This window comes from Barbus barbus (genome assembly GCF_936440315.1).
Source record: "Barbus barbus genome assembly, chromosome: 14".
NCBI lineage: Eukaryota > Metazoa > Chordata > Actinopteri > Cypriniformes > Cyprinidae > Barbus > Barbus barbus.
In genome coordinates, this window is record NC_136742.1 from 2,161,054 (window position 1) to 2,174,372 (window position 13,319).

The following is a 13,319-nucleotide window of genomic DNA, read 5'->3' on the forward strand; positions in this document are numbered from 1 at the left end:
CTTATCAAAAATACAAAAAATAATAGCTTTTTATCTTTAGACTACATTTTCATATATTATCAAGAAACGTGAAATGTTTTATCTTAGCTCGCAAAGCTTACCATTAAAATGCTTGAGTGTTTTTGAGTGGTTTAGAGTGTTACACAGTTGCTACTCTATTGTCATGGCATTGTCATGTGGTTGCTAGGGTGATTTGTTAGGGCATTGCTGGGGTATTCTGAATGATTTCTAGAGCATTACTATTCAGTTGCTAAGGTGTTCTGAGTGATTGCTAAAGTGTAGAGTTAGTAGAGTTTCACATTGGTTCTTGCTAGGGCATTTTAGGTTGCTAGGGTGTTCTGGAGGGTTGATAAGGTGTTCTTAGTGTTTTTAGTACATTGCTATGTAGTTTATTGAGTGTTGTGAGTGATTGCTAGGACATGGCTAAGGTGTTCTGAGTGTTTTAAGCACAGTTGATTAACCATTTTTTTCTTGGTGGCATGTTTGTTTTAGGGTGTCCTAGCTGGATTCTAGGGTGTTGCTATGTGGTTGCTATAGTGCAGCGGTTCCCAATAACAGTCCCCCGCCCCCCTGCATATTTTGCATGTCTCTCTTAGTTAACACACCTGATTTAGATCATCAGCTAGTCAGAAGTGAGCTCTGTGCATGAACTGTGTTCCAATTGACATGCTCCCTACATAGTATTCACTGCTCCCTGAGCAGGGAAATCCATTTAAGTTTACTTCAGTTTGGAACATTAATTCTAGAATTTGCGCTCATACATATTTGTTTCAAACTGGAATCATTGCGGAATATCCAGTGATGTCCACTTCGCAGGGCACTTATGGTCGAATAGAACAAACATCGTATGTCATAAGAGATAAAAACGAAATGTGCAGGGGGGTGGGGTGGGTGCTGCTATAGTGTTCTGAGTGTTTTTCTTTATTTAATTTTCTTTATTGTTTTAGGGTATTGCTTGGTGGTTGCTAAGGTGGTTGATATTTATGGCATTGCTATGTGGTGGCTATACAATTTGCCCAATAGTATTTTGAAACCCCAGGTTGCCAGTTGGTGGAAAACAGCGTATTGCAGCCATGGAAGCAAACAAACGAACTGGATCAGAGACCACAGATTCTACTTGATCTAAAAAGCTTTGGCATCCACCAAAAATCTCTATGACCAGGGCCATTAAAACATGAGTCGATGAACTCATCAACTTACATTTACATGGACAATGATATTCCAATTTTAACACGATTAAGACAATACTATGATTAAGAATCTACCATGAACACAGAGATTTGTGATTACCTTAATCTGGCTAAAGTCTTACTCGAAGTAAACACAAATCGAATTAAGATGTGGAGTATTCCTATTTTAGTCGCATTATGGAAGTACAGTATAGACATGTACACACCTTAATCACACTTTTACATTTATGCATTTAGCAGACGCTTTTATCCAAAGCGACTTGCATTGCATTCAAGTTACAGTTTCTACATTTGATCAGCTCTTGCTTTCCCTGGGATACCCATGCTAGCGCCATGCTCTACTATTTGAACTACAGGAAAGCCTTCATTTTGCAACAGGATTCACTCACAGCAGTAGTCAACCATTTGACAGCAAACAAAAGAGCATGGCTTCCACAACACTGTCATCTGTTTGCACATATAGCATGACAAATAGTTAACTGCACTTGAAGCTTTCGTAAAATTAAAAATGCAACACCCAAAACTGTAAATGTTATCATAACAAAGATTAACTATATGTTGATTCGTCAAATTCTGGAGGGGACGAAATGACGTGTACCATTAATCAATCTATGTACTATAACATGTAAAACGGGAACTTGGAAGGAATATTCTAAAAGCAGCTCATGCTTTTTTAATATTGTCTTATTTAGAATAAAGTAAATAATTAGATTACTGATGTCCATGTAAATGTAGTCGCTGTAAGGCTCATCTCCTTCCATTGTCAGTTGTGCCCATTCCTGTTGCGTGTCCTTAATCTGGCAACCTGGGTCTGAGGAGGGGGCGGGAGAAACAATATTTAAAAAAATAATATCAATATCACATACTGCACCTTTAAATGGCTTAATGCAAATTAATGCTTAATCGTTTAATAGTTTTGGTAAAAAGAAAAAAAAACTCCTAGATAAACAAAGGTGACCTTTCTGTTGAGGAAAGTTAAGAGAAGAAACAATTCACCCAAAATGATACATACTTGTGACAAGATATTTTGTCCATCCAGTGTTTTTTGTTGTTGAAACATTCTTTACAATATCTTTGTGTTCCACAGAGGAAAGTAAGTCATGCAGGTTTGCATTTAAATTTTTGGATGAACTATAACTTTAAACCCTAACAACTTCCCCATCAGTGTTGCCAAGTCTGTGGTTATCCCACAGAATTTGGTTATTTTTACACTGGAACGTGATTTAGATGGAGGGGATACTCACAGAAAAATGTAATTGGGCTAGTTTTGGGCTTGTTTTGAATAGGAGTTGGGTTGGTTTTGTGTCGCAGACCTGGCAACCCTGTGCCCCATCAGTTGCTCAGGATTCAATGACATTAGGCTTTAAACCCCTTTTCGGTTGTGATGAGAATCTTTAAACTAGTTTTTTTGTTCTGTCTTAGCACCAGACTTAACAGTAATGCTGGCACGCCACAGCTTTCTGTTGTACAGAGAATAGCAAGAGACGTTAGCAAGCTTTTCGAGGTCACCTTTAACAGCCCAAGATAAATGTGCTGACCTCCAGAGCACAATTCACTGCAATATGTCATGACTGGACTGTGCTGTAGTGACTCGTACACACCAGCGACTGGTGTAAACATTGACCCATTTTTTCCAGCCTCCCGTGGCTGTAGATTGTGTCTAGTTTTCCTTCCAGTGCAGTTTTGAGGTGCAGTCATAAGCTAAACGCTGTATGACATTAATAATCACAGTTTTTCTTGCTCTAATGAGGAGTATGAATCTCTGCCAGTGGGCTGTGCGTCTTTTCCACTAGAGCGAACCCCATTGCCCTCTACCAGACTCATTTAAATGAGTCTGTCCTTGCTCATAAGCGTGTTCATTATTCACCTGATTGGAGTCACGTTGTGTCATCGTTCCCTCAAGAGCGGCTGTGTGTTTTGTCTGTGTCTGTCAATGAAACAGGCCCGGGGATTTCTCTCAAAACGTGGACTTTGAGAACGCAGAGATTGGGCAGTGTCCTGACCAGGCCCCGCCCCAGACCCCTGAGGAGGAGGAGGAAGAGGCTCCACCCAAACCTGCTCTGAGGCCTACAGAAGCAGCTCGGCCTCCACCACCAGCCTCCACTGTACGTCCTAACCAATGCATTGTGGGTAGAGAGTCCTGTGTGATTCCTGTAGTTTTAGACTGACCGCATCCCAGTTTCCATACTTACAGTACTCAGTGAAAGTCTGTGCTCTGCTGGAGATGGGTAAGTCTGGATTTTTGTGTGTATGTTGAAAATGTTGGGACACAGTGTACTCTTAGAATCATTTCTCCTGTACCGTTCATGTTTGCTTGTAAACACTAAGAGCTCAATTCATTATCTTTGACCATTTTAGGGTCAGTGTTGCTGAGGTAGCTTTAACTCAAATTTAGGGCTGCACGATTTGTAAAAAAGTAAATAAAATAATAATTATAATAATAATTGTATTCACTTATTTGTGTTAAAAACTGCAATTGTTATTTAAAATGTTTTTTTTAGCTTGTGCTTGTTTGTAAGGCTGCACAATGGGGACAAAAATATATCCATATTTAATAACAATAATAATAATAATGAATTATTTATACTACAACTATTAAATAGTATTACTATTATTAAAATAAAAATGTGACCTTTGATCACAAAACCAGTCATAAGGGTCAATGTTTTTTTATTTTATTTTATATATCTGAATAAATCATATTTCCATTGATGTATGGTTTGTTATGATCGGACAATATTTGGCTGAGATACAACTATGTGAAAATCTGGAATCTGAGGGAGCAAAAAAATCTAAATATTGAGAAAATCTCCTTTAAAGTTGTTCAAATGAAGTTCTTAGCAATGCATATTACTAATCAAAAATTAAGTTTGAATATATTTACGCTATATCTTACAAAATATAATTTACAAAATATCTTCATGGAACATGATCTTAATATCCTAATGATTTTTGGCATAAAGGAAAAAATTATAATTTTGACCCTTGCAATGTATTGTTGGCTATTGCTACAAATATACCTGTGCTACTCATGACTGCCTTTCAGGGTCACAAATAAGAAATAATGTCATTTTTAATGGTAAGATAAAAAATAAAAAAAAAGTACTTGATAATAATATTTTTATTCTCTAGTATTGTTTAAAAAAAAAATGTAAAAATGAAATACCGGTATTTATGTCTGACAATGGTTAGTGCATATTGCAAACCAAAATGCACATTATAAGCAACTCAAACGTTTGCTGGGGTGAAGTTAAAGTTAAGCAGCATTTACCGTGAACCAAACCGTTCTGAGACGCTGAAAACACTGACAGATCATGAGCTGCTCACATGCAAACAAACACAGTGCCGCACGTCACTATGATGCACTAGGATGTTTAACAGTGGTTCATGCACTGCATGCTACTTTTAACACCGATCTTCTCTTCAGCCGACAGAGCTAAAGCTAACAGCATTAGCAATCATGCTAGTCTCCTGGGCAGTCACTGTCCCATTCAGTACGTCTGACTCTCACAGCTGCTTCATTCACTTCATTAATTATAATGAGTTAAATATAAGGCACTTATAGTAGGGTGACCATATTGTGCTTTTCAATAGCAGACACTTGGTAAAACTGAAATAAAATTATTAATATTAATTAAATATTATTTAATGCATTAGAAATCATGAATCTATGTATAAATTTACAATTTATACAACTTTTACAAAAATGAATAAGCATATGTAGAAAGTGAAGTATTGTTCAAGTATTGCATTTTACCTAATGCATTAACTAATATTACTGTATAATGATTTATTTAGTTAATTTTACTCATAAACTTAGTCCTTTGGCTGATGTGTTGTGCTTTGTTGGACCAATGCATGCTTATAAATGGTTTGCACTATTATTTGCCGCTGCCATGCATAAAATATCCAAATTTTGTTAATAAGTAAAAATATCTGCCAATGGGGTTAGAAAAATAATCTTGTTTAGCCTTTGAATTAAGATTATTTTTCTTATACCATTGGCAGATATGTTTGATTGTTTGAAGCAAAAACTAACAAAATTTGGATATTTTTTTCATGAAACAAGACATGTATAATATCTTGAGTCATTTTAAACGCATCTTAATTCCAGAATATGTAGATATTTATACTAGAAAACAAGACAAAAATACTAAGGAAGAAAATCCTTTTACATTTATTTTGGGCAATGTAGATGCAGTGAGCTGTTTGCTACTGTACATGATCTGTGTGGTGCTTATTAAATATATTTAGTATGTTTTGTACCGAAAAAATCATTATCAAACACCTTTTTGAGGTCTGAAAAAATGTCCATGAAAAAGAGGACATGGGTATGGTCACCCTACTTAAGTGTATACACGCTGTCTATGAATATTCAGAATTTCAGAAACGACTCTCTTTTAAATTCATGTATGTGAATCTGAATTGGTCAGAAGTTGAACTGAAATGACAGGAAGAGGAATTTCTGACAGTCACACATCTGTGGAATTTCATTAGTCAAAGATGGGATTTGTGGCCAAACGAAAATAATAACATTGACGATTACATGACATTTTTAATACATTGGAACAAATCGGGGGAAAGCATGTTTCTTTTCTGTTTCGTGCACCATAATGCTTTGATGCTGTAAAAATCACTGGCTTCACCTGAGCTCTCCTGTCTTCATGATCTGTCTCTTTCTGCTGCTGTCAGGCCACGCCCCTCACCGAGGCCACGCCCATCCCGGACACGCCCACCAGTGTCAAAGACGCCGTGGTATTAACCTGCTCACACACACAGACATCAGAGATAGTGTGAATATTGCAGTTCCTCCATGCAGATGCGCATTTATCCTTTGACTGACGGCCGGCAGTGAGCTTTCGTCTGCTTTATGCTGCTTGTGCAGCTTTGTTTTTGGAAGAAGGTTTGATTTCTGAGTCACAGTACGTTTCAAAAAGCTCCTCGTTCTCACATGAAAACTGAAAGCTGATGAAATGAGTGCAGTAATGTGTTGACTGCGGTGAGTCTACAGGAGCTCCATCAGCCGTTCTCTGGCTCCATCTACTGCCTGTACTTTATAAAACAGCACTCAAACCTTTCTGTCTCCTTAGAGACAACTCTTGCCATCTTGACTTAAACGTTTTGGTGGCTCAGAATGTACATGAACACATTATACTAAGTAGAGAGTAACAAAGCACTGATAAATAATTTGCAAGCTTTTATAGCTCATAGTTTATAAACTGTAGTCTCTACATTAATACATTAATAGCCTATATACTGTAAAAAAAAGTAAGTTTTTCATTCATTCACTCTAACTAATGAATTAGCAAGTGAAGAGTTAATTTGCAAAAACAGTTAACTCCATTTTTAACATTTCTCAGAAATCCTGTTTTTTTCCTTGTGCATTCCAGTTCATCTCAAATCAAACTGTAGTTGGGTTAAAAAAAACTTTTTCATGAACTGTAGATATGTTTTAGATCCCTTAACCCTATTCCCAAACATAAACATAAGTACTTTTAAAAACAAATATAATAAAATAATAATAGGCAGAAAAAAAATGTGCAGTGCTCTCCTTCCTCTAAACTACACCTGCGCTTAAGTAAATGAGTCAGCTGCATTAAATGTGCTTGAAAACAGAATCTCGTCACAAATTCAATAGAATCGGCTGATTCAGTTCATGAATTCAATATTCATTGATTATATATAGATTTGTAAACATTGGCACATCTATAGAGCTGTTGAGATCACATTTGTTGAACTACATCGGTTAGGTTAAGGATAAGAAAGAAATAGAAATATGATCTGTTCACATATTAGCTAATTAAACTATAATAATTTGTATATTACTGTGACTGTTTGTCTATACTATAGGGAATTAATGTATTATTAACAGTGTAGAGACTAGCGTTGCTAAATTGTGTCCCTGCAGCACAGAAGCAGTCATGAGTAGCACAGGTATATCTGTAGTAATAGACAACAATACATTGTATGGGTCAAAATTATACATTTCTCTTTTATGACAAAAATCATTAGGATATTAAGATCATGCTCCATGAAGATATTTTGTGAATTTCCTACTGTAAATATATCAAAACTTCATTTTTGATTAGTAATATGCATTGCTAAGAACTTCATTTGAACAACTTTAAAGGAGATTTTCTCAATATTTAGATTTTTTTGCTCCCTCAGATTCCAGATTTTCAAATAGTTGTATCTCAGACAAATATTGTCCAAACAAACCATACATCAATGGAAAGATGATTTATTCAGCTTCAGATGATGCATAAATCTTAATTTCAGAAAATTGACCCTTATGACTGGTTTTGTGCTCCAGAGTCACATTTGTGAATTAACTAGTTAGCAAATTATTTATAAGTACTGTATACTTTACTGCTATATACTAAAAAGTCTTCTGTAATATGCAGCGTTTGATTGACATCTGCTCTGTCCAATCACAGGTGTCGTGCGCAGCAGAGGCGGAGCCTGTTGTGCTGGAACTGGCCAAACAGTTCGGTCTGTCCAGAAACAGTCACATGGCCTTTGAGTTTGACGACAGAAAGGTGAAGAACAGGTGAGTGTCAGTTATCTTCATCTTCATCTTCCTCCTCCTCATGGTCCGTGTGTCTGCTCCTCAGGCTGATCATCGAGTTCGAGATACGCACAGAAGCAGCCTCTGGGCTGGTGTTCTACATGGCCAGAATAAACCACGCTGACTTCTCCACCATCCAGCTGAAGGAGGGAATGGCTCACCTGAGCTACGATCTGGGCAGCGGCAACACCTCCGTCAGCGTGCCGCGCATCATCAACGACGGACAGTGGCACAAGGTCAGAGCGTCTGGCCTTTGACCCCTCTCGCTCCCTGACCTGTTTCACAGCACGCAGAATTGAAAGCTTTTGGCTCATCTGGATACAATATTGGGAAACACTTTAGAATACAGTTCCCTCATTAATGAATGACTACACAAGAACACATATTAGCACTCTAGTAACTACTAGTACCTAACAAGAAACTCTGATTAATGAATTAGTAAGTAATAGTGCTTAGTCGAATGTAGTAGTTCAATGGTAACTTAACTAGTAGATAATTAATAGTAGTTCTTCAGGAGGTGTGACAGAATACATTAGTTATTGTTTAGCTAACTGTTACTTAACACAATCATAAAACTGTATTACATACTGATTAGTTAACACATCTTCCTTAGTTAACAGTAGTGCGCTAAGTGTTAATGAATCATTACCTGTTAGTTCTTCAGTAATTCCTTATTAGTTATGCAGTAAGTAAGAAACAGTATTCTAAAGTGTTACCAAATATACTCACCCTCGGGTCATCCGAGATGTAGATGAGTTTGTTTCTTCATCAGGTTTGTAGAAATGTGTCTCTGCATCAGTGTCTCAGCAATGGATGCTCTGCAGTGAATGGGTGCCGTCAGAATGAGAGTCCAAACAGCTGATAAAAACATCACAATAATCCACACCACTCCAGTCCATCAGTTAACATCTGGAGAAGACAAAAGCTGCATGTTTGTGAGAAATAAATCCATAATTAAAATGCTGTAACTTGATTGACAGCCTGGAGTTATGCTTTTGTGGACTCTCATTCTGAAAGCACCTATTCACAGCAAAGGATCCATTAGCGAGCAGGACTGCGTTGTGGTAGATAAGTGGTGGTGCACACGTCCTTTACTCCAGTGACATCCTCCAGTAAATCCCAAGGTGTTCCCATGCAGGTTATGAGATGTAATGCCTCCAGCACATCCTGGGTCTTCTCAGGGCAAGTACAACCCTGCCTCTTCTTACGAGGGCAAGTTCTTCAGGTTCAGAAGAACCTCAGAGTTTTCCTTCCAAATCCAAACTACTAGACCTTGGTCAGGGTAGTGCCATTTTCATTTCTGACAGGAAAGAAGAACTGAAGTACAGTGTGCTCAATGGATTGTACGGTTGTTTAACATCATACCAATAGTTCATCTTACCAAATGTCTTTCAGAAAAAAAAATGAGTAGACTCCATAGAACAGTTGAGAAACTTTGTGAAAATGACCTGATCTAGGATCTTTCTTGCATGCCATTGTTAAGACTGTCAAGTCAAGTCAATATTATTTGTATAGCACTTTTAACAATGCAAAGCAGCTTTATATCAGCTTTACAGTATTTAGACGGGGAAATAGTTTGTGGAAATAGTGTCATTCTCCTCTAGTCTAGATTTAAACAGATGATTTTTTATGGCCAAAGCAGAATCAGATTGTGCAAAGGACTCATCTGGTTCCTGTGGTCTTGTCCCGATCTTCACTGGGGGTCAGTCTCTGGGGCTCATCTAGGTGTCCTGGCTGTAGAGGTCAATTCTGTAAGTCTATTCCTCACAGCCTCATTATTAACCATGTTAAATTCAATATGGTGTCTCACCTGTCACGGGTTAACCAGGGGAACACTGTAAATGGGTAAAGACCAAAACCTGTAACAATTCGACCAGTCAGTGTAGTGAAGGACCAGTGAATAAAATCCAGTGGACGGAGATGAGGAATTACAAATTTATTTACAAAAACATTTAGTGGTTATTTTTAAAAGCATTAAAACATACAGCAATAGTCATTTTTTGCCATTTCCAGCACAATAAAAGCATGTAGCTTTAAAAAAAATAAAAATCACAGCTCAAAACTACTCAATGACATCTGCATCATTGTAAATAACAGACAAGGTCAGTTTAAGTGCCAAGCGTTTCCCTCCATTGAAGTACTTTATGAGGTCTGTGTTTAGCTGAGAAACTAGATTCCTGTTGTTTTCAGTCATGAATCCTTTACAGATATACAATATTATCTGACTTGCATTATTTTCTCCAACATGAGAAAAAAGTACATCCAAGATCCCTGGGAGCAATTAATAGCAAGTAATAGAGCACAAACTTGTATTGGCAGTGTGAGCTACTGTAAGACTGAAGTCATGTGACTGATTTAAAGCAGAGATTGCTACAATACTAAGAGATCGCTCACAGATAATCAAACGAATCAAACGTGTGAAATGTAGGTGTACCTCAGTACTTCACTTGTCTGAGACAATATTTTCATGCAATATATATATAATCTATATATGAATGAGATTTGTGGCTGGGTGCATCTGATAAAACCTATAAAGAACATGCCTGGGTCATATTTTACCCCCAAAGAAAAATAAGTTAATCAAGTGTTTTTTTTTTTTTTTTATAAATTACACAGACACAACTTTTTTTTTTCTTCTTTTTTTAAACAGACTGATCATTATTTGCATTGTAACATTATTTTCATGATAATTAAGGATTAAGTCCTCATTAATAATCAAGTATTAAGGTCCTTGCTGGCTGCAATGATAAAAACACAATATATTGAATATATGTTCACTCCTTCAACGGTATCAAGAATGCAATGAGAAAGATTTATGAAGTTTTTTTGAGTGTCACAGTAATAAGAATTAGGAGCAGAAATGTTTAATTGTGATGAAAATGTTACAATGCAAAAGTCTTAAAAACAAGCTACGTTTTCTTGCAAAATACAGTTTATTCTTTTTTTTTTTCTAGGATGAAACATGACCTGGAGATTTTTTCTGAGATTTTTGAGAAAACCAGGTAAATTAGTCTCTGATTTTTGTACTATCAAACAACCAATTCTTCTCAAGTGATTAAAATGTGCCAAACCAGACTAAATGACCACAGACACTATGAGCTTTTTGGACTTTTACTATAAAGGATGTTCATACAACTGCTCCCAAGCATCTCCTGAAAACCGTATCCGTGTAGGTTATAGTGTTGGAGGTCTGCGGTTCGATTGGTCAGAGCAGTGGCAGAGGACGGGCTGAATGTGAAATATATTCAGATCGCTCGTGTTAGGCTCTGATCCCTGCTGCCTTCCCTTTATTGGTCTGTCTGCGGTGGACTGAGGCGCGTGGCGTGATGGGGCGATTGGCATGTCCCGTCAGTGCTGGACGGATTTAATGACCCACTCTGCACTGGGGTTGAGCTCCAGGAGAGCTTTGATGTACGTCTCTTCATCCAGACATCTCTCCTCTAGAAAAACAACACACCAACACACACACATCAGACAACAGCAAATACTGCAGGTGTCGCAAGTAAGTTTGGCATCGGGCCGAAAATATAATCACCACTAGATGGCGGGCCAGAACATGGTCAAAGGATAATTTAAGATATTAATTAATGAAAAATGCAAGCAGAATTGCCTGTGACTGTCTGTCACAGTGTATTTTGTAACTGGTAGTGAGCTGTTACTCTGTGTAAAATCCTTCAACAGTCATTAACAAAAAGCCGCATTTGTGTGGCGGTGTCCGATCAGAGTATGTGAGCGGAGTTAAGTGGAGCGTCAACAATTTCCCCTCCGCGCTCCGCTCCCGCTCACTGATATCAGAAACACCGCTCCACGTCTAAAGTATTTCAGTATGTTTCAAATATCACATTCTATGGAAGCCCGTTTCCGCCACTGAATAAAAAGTAAAAAAAAAAGGTTATTGCGACTTTTTTTCTCGCAATTCTGACTTCTTTTCCCTCAGAATTGTGAGATATAAAGTCAGAATTGCACATTAAAGTCCAGTTTTGAGGGGGAAAAAAGCCTATGGTCTCTGAATTGCGAGTTTATATCTCAGAATTATGACTTTTTAACTTGCAAGTGCGAGTTTATATCATGCAATTCTGAGAAAAAAAAAAAAAAGTCAGCTGTCAGCTGAAAATATTCAGAAGGAACAAATAAATTCCTTGAGAAATATAACTTCCCGTTCATGTCCACTGCAGTCATAGTCTTCACATTCTTTCTGATTTGAGTGATCCTTTTCTATCTAGCTAGCTAAATATGTTTAACATGTGAATTCTTGCTAAATATGCAGTTATATGACAGGTCGTTGGCATGAATTGTACTCGTGATTGAGTGGATTTTTAAAAGTTGGAGCGTTGTGGTTTTCACTCACTCAATCACACCACACCGCTCCGCTCCGCTCACATACTCTGATTGAGAGTAACTGTTGCTGTCATGACAGATCTATTTCAGACCAACTCAATGAAAAACACCTCAAAAGTCATCTGAAGTGAAGTCATTTCTCTTTCTTGCACTCTGTCTGGAGTGAATGTGTCCTGTGTATGGCTTTTGTGACAAACTCCTAATTTGCTGCTTGGTTGTTTAGTTTAGGTGTTGGGCAGGATTGGGGATGTAGAATATGCTTGTGAAGAATATGTGCTTTATAAGTACTGATAAACAGCCACATATGTTAATAACAGGCATGCTAATAAGCAACTAGTTAATAATGAGAATTGGTCCCTATACTAAAGTGTTATCAACAATCCTAATTTTCTTAACTTTATTCTTAAATTAGAAAACATAAGCAAAGAAGAAATTTCATTCTCAAGAATGTTTCATAAATCCAGCTGCTGGCACATCATCACGTGGTATTTTCTAGCACTGTTTATGGCACAAAAATGTATTAATATTATAACCATGAGCTGCATAGATCACAAATATTCTAAATCAAGTCTATATGCAAACAAAACAGTTTGTGGCTTTGTCATCAACAACAAAAGATCTGGAAGGTGTTTCTCCTCCCTAGTTGTCCCCTGGGAGACAAATAAAGTTGAAAATTATTTATTTTACGATCCTAACTATGGTTTGTATGTTAGTTACGTGTTATGAAATGCCTTGTGTATTGTGTGGCTGTAATTAATGTGACGCTTAGACACTCACTGATGTTTCCTCCCATCTCATAGAGACACAGATCCTCTCGTTTCACAGACAGAGACCTGTAATAACACCACAACACAATCTCACTGAGCACAACATTTCACAAGCACCACTACAAAATATCATATGTTTCCTAAAACAATCAGCTACGATTGTGAAGATACAGTACATACAGTAGAGCCCGAGAGTCACTGGTGGTCTCACTGAATGTGTGCTTATTAAAGCTAATTGATCATTAGTGCATGCGTGTGTCTGCTCACCTCTCTTGACTGAGGAAGCGCGTCAAAACATCTGAGGCCTTTAAATCCTCCGTCAGCTGTACAGCCATGGACACCATCGAGAACTGAGGAGCCTGCACCCTTATGAAGCCTCCTTCAGCCTGAACACACACACCATAAACACACACAGAGACCCAAACTGTTATGCAGATGCTGATAGTAAAGTAAATC

The 13,319-nt window shown here is 37.5% G+C and overlaps 1 protein-coding gene and 1 pseudogene across 3 annotated transcripts in view; one reads left to right on the forward strand and one right to left on the reverse strand.

The window, feature by feature from the left end:
* The window catches only part of LOC306879929 (laminin subunit alpha-2-like), a 225,482-nt pseudogene extending 217,467 nt beyond the window's left edge, over nucleotides 1–8,015 (forward strand). Inside the window, exons 50-53 of the transcript in view lie at nucleotides 3,133–3,295; nucleotides 5,883–5,945; nucleotides 7,628–7,740; nucleotides 7,805–8,015. The product of the transcript in view is annotated as a laminin subunit alpha-2-like (transcript). The remainder of the gene's footprint in view (nucleotides 1–3,132; nucleotides 3,296–5,882; nucleotides 5,946–7,627; nucleotides 7,741–7,804) is intronic.
* A 1,659-nt stretch (nucleotides 8,016–9,674) lies between these two features.
* Nucleotides 9,675–13,319, reverse strand: part of LOC306880046 (rho GTPase-activating protein 18-like) — a 42,626-nt gene continuing 38,981 nt past the window's right edge. Inside the window, exons 13-15 of one of the 2 annotated variants that reach the window (XM_079433319.1) lie at nucleotides 13,131–13,249; nucleotides 12,874–12,929; nucleotides 9,675–11,198 (exon numbers count right to left, since the gene is read on the reverse strand). In XM_079433319.1, the coding sequence (XP_079289445.1) occupies nucleotides 11,107–11,198; nucleotides 12,874–12,929; nucleotides 13,131–13,249 (267 nt within the window). In that variant the 3' untranslated portion in view covers nucleotides 9,675–11,106. The remainder of the gene's footprint in view (nucleotides 11,199–12,873; nucleotides 12,930–13,130; nucleotides 13,250–13,319) is intronic. The other variant, XM_079433320.1, reaches the window with a different exon arrangement.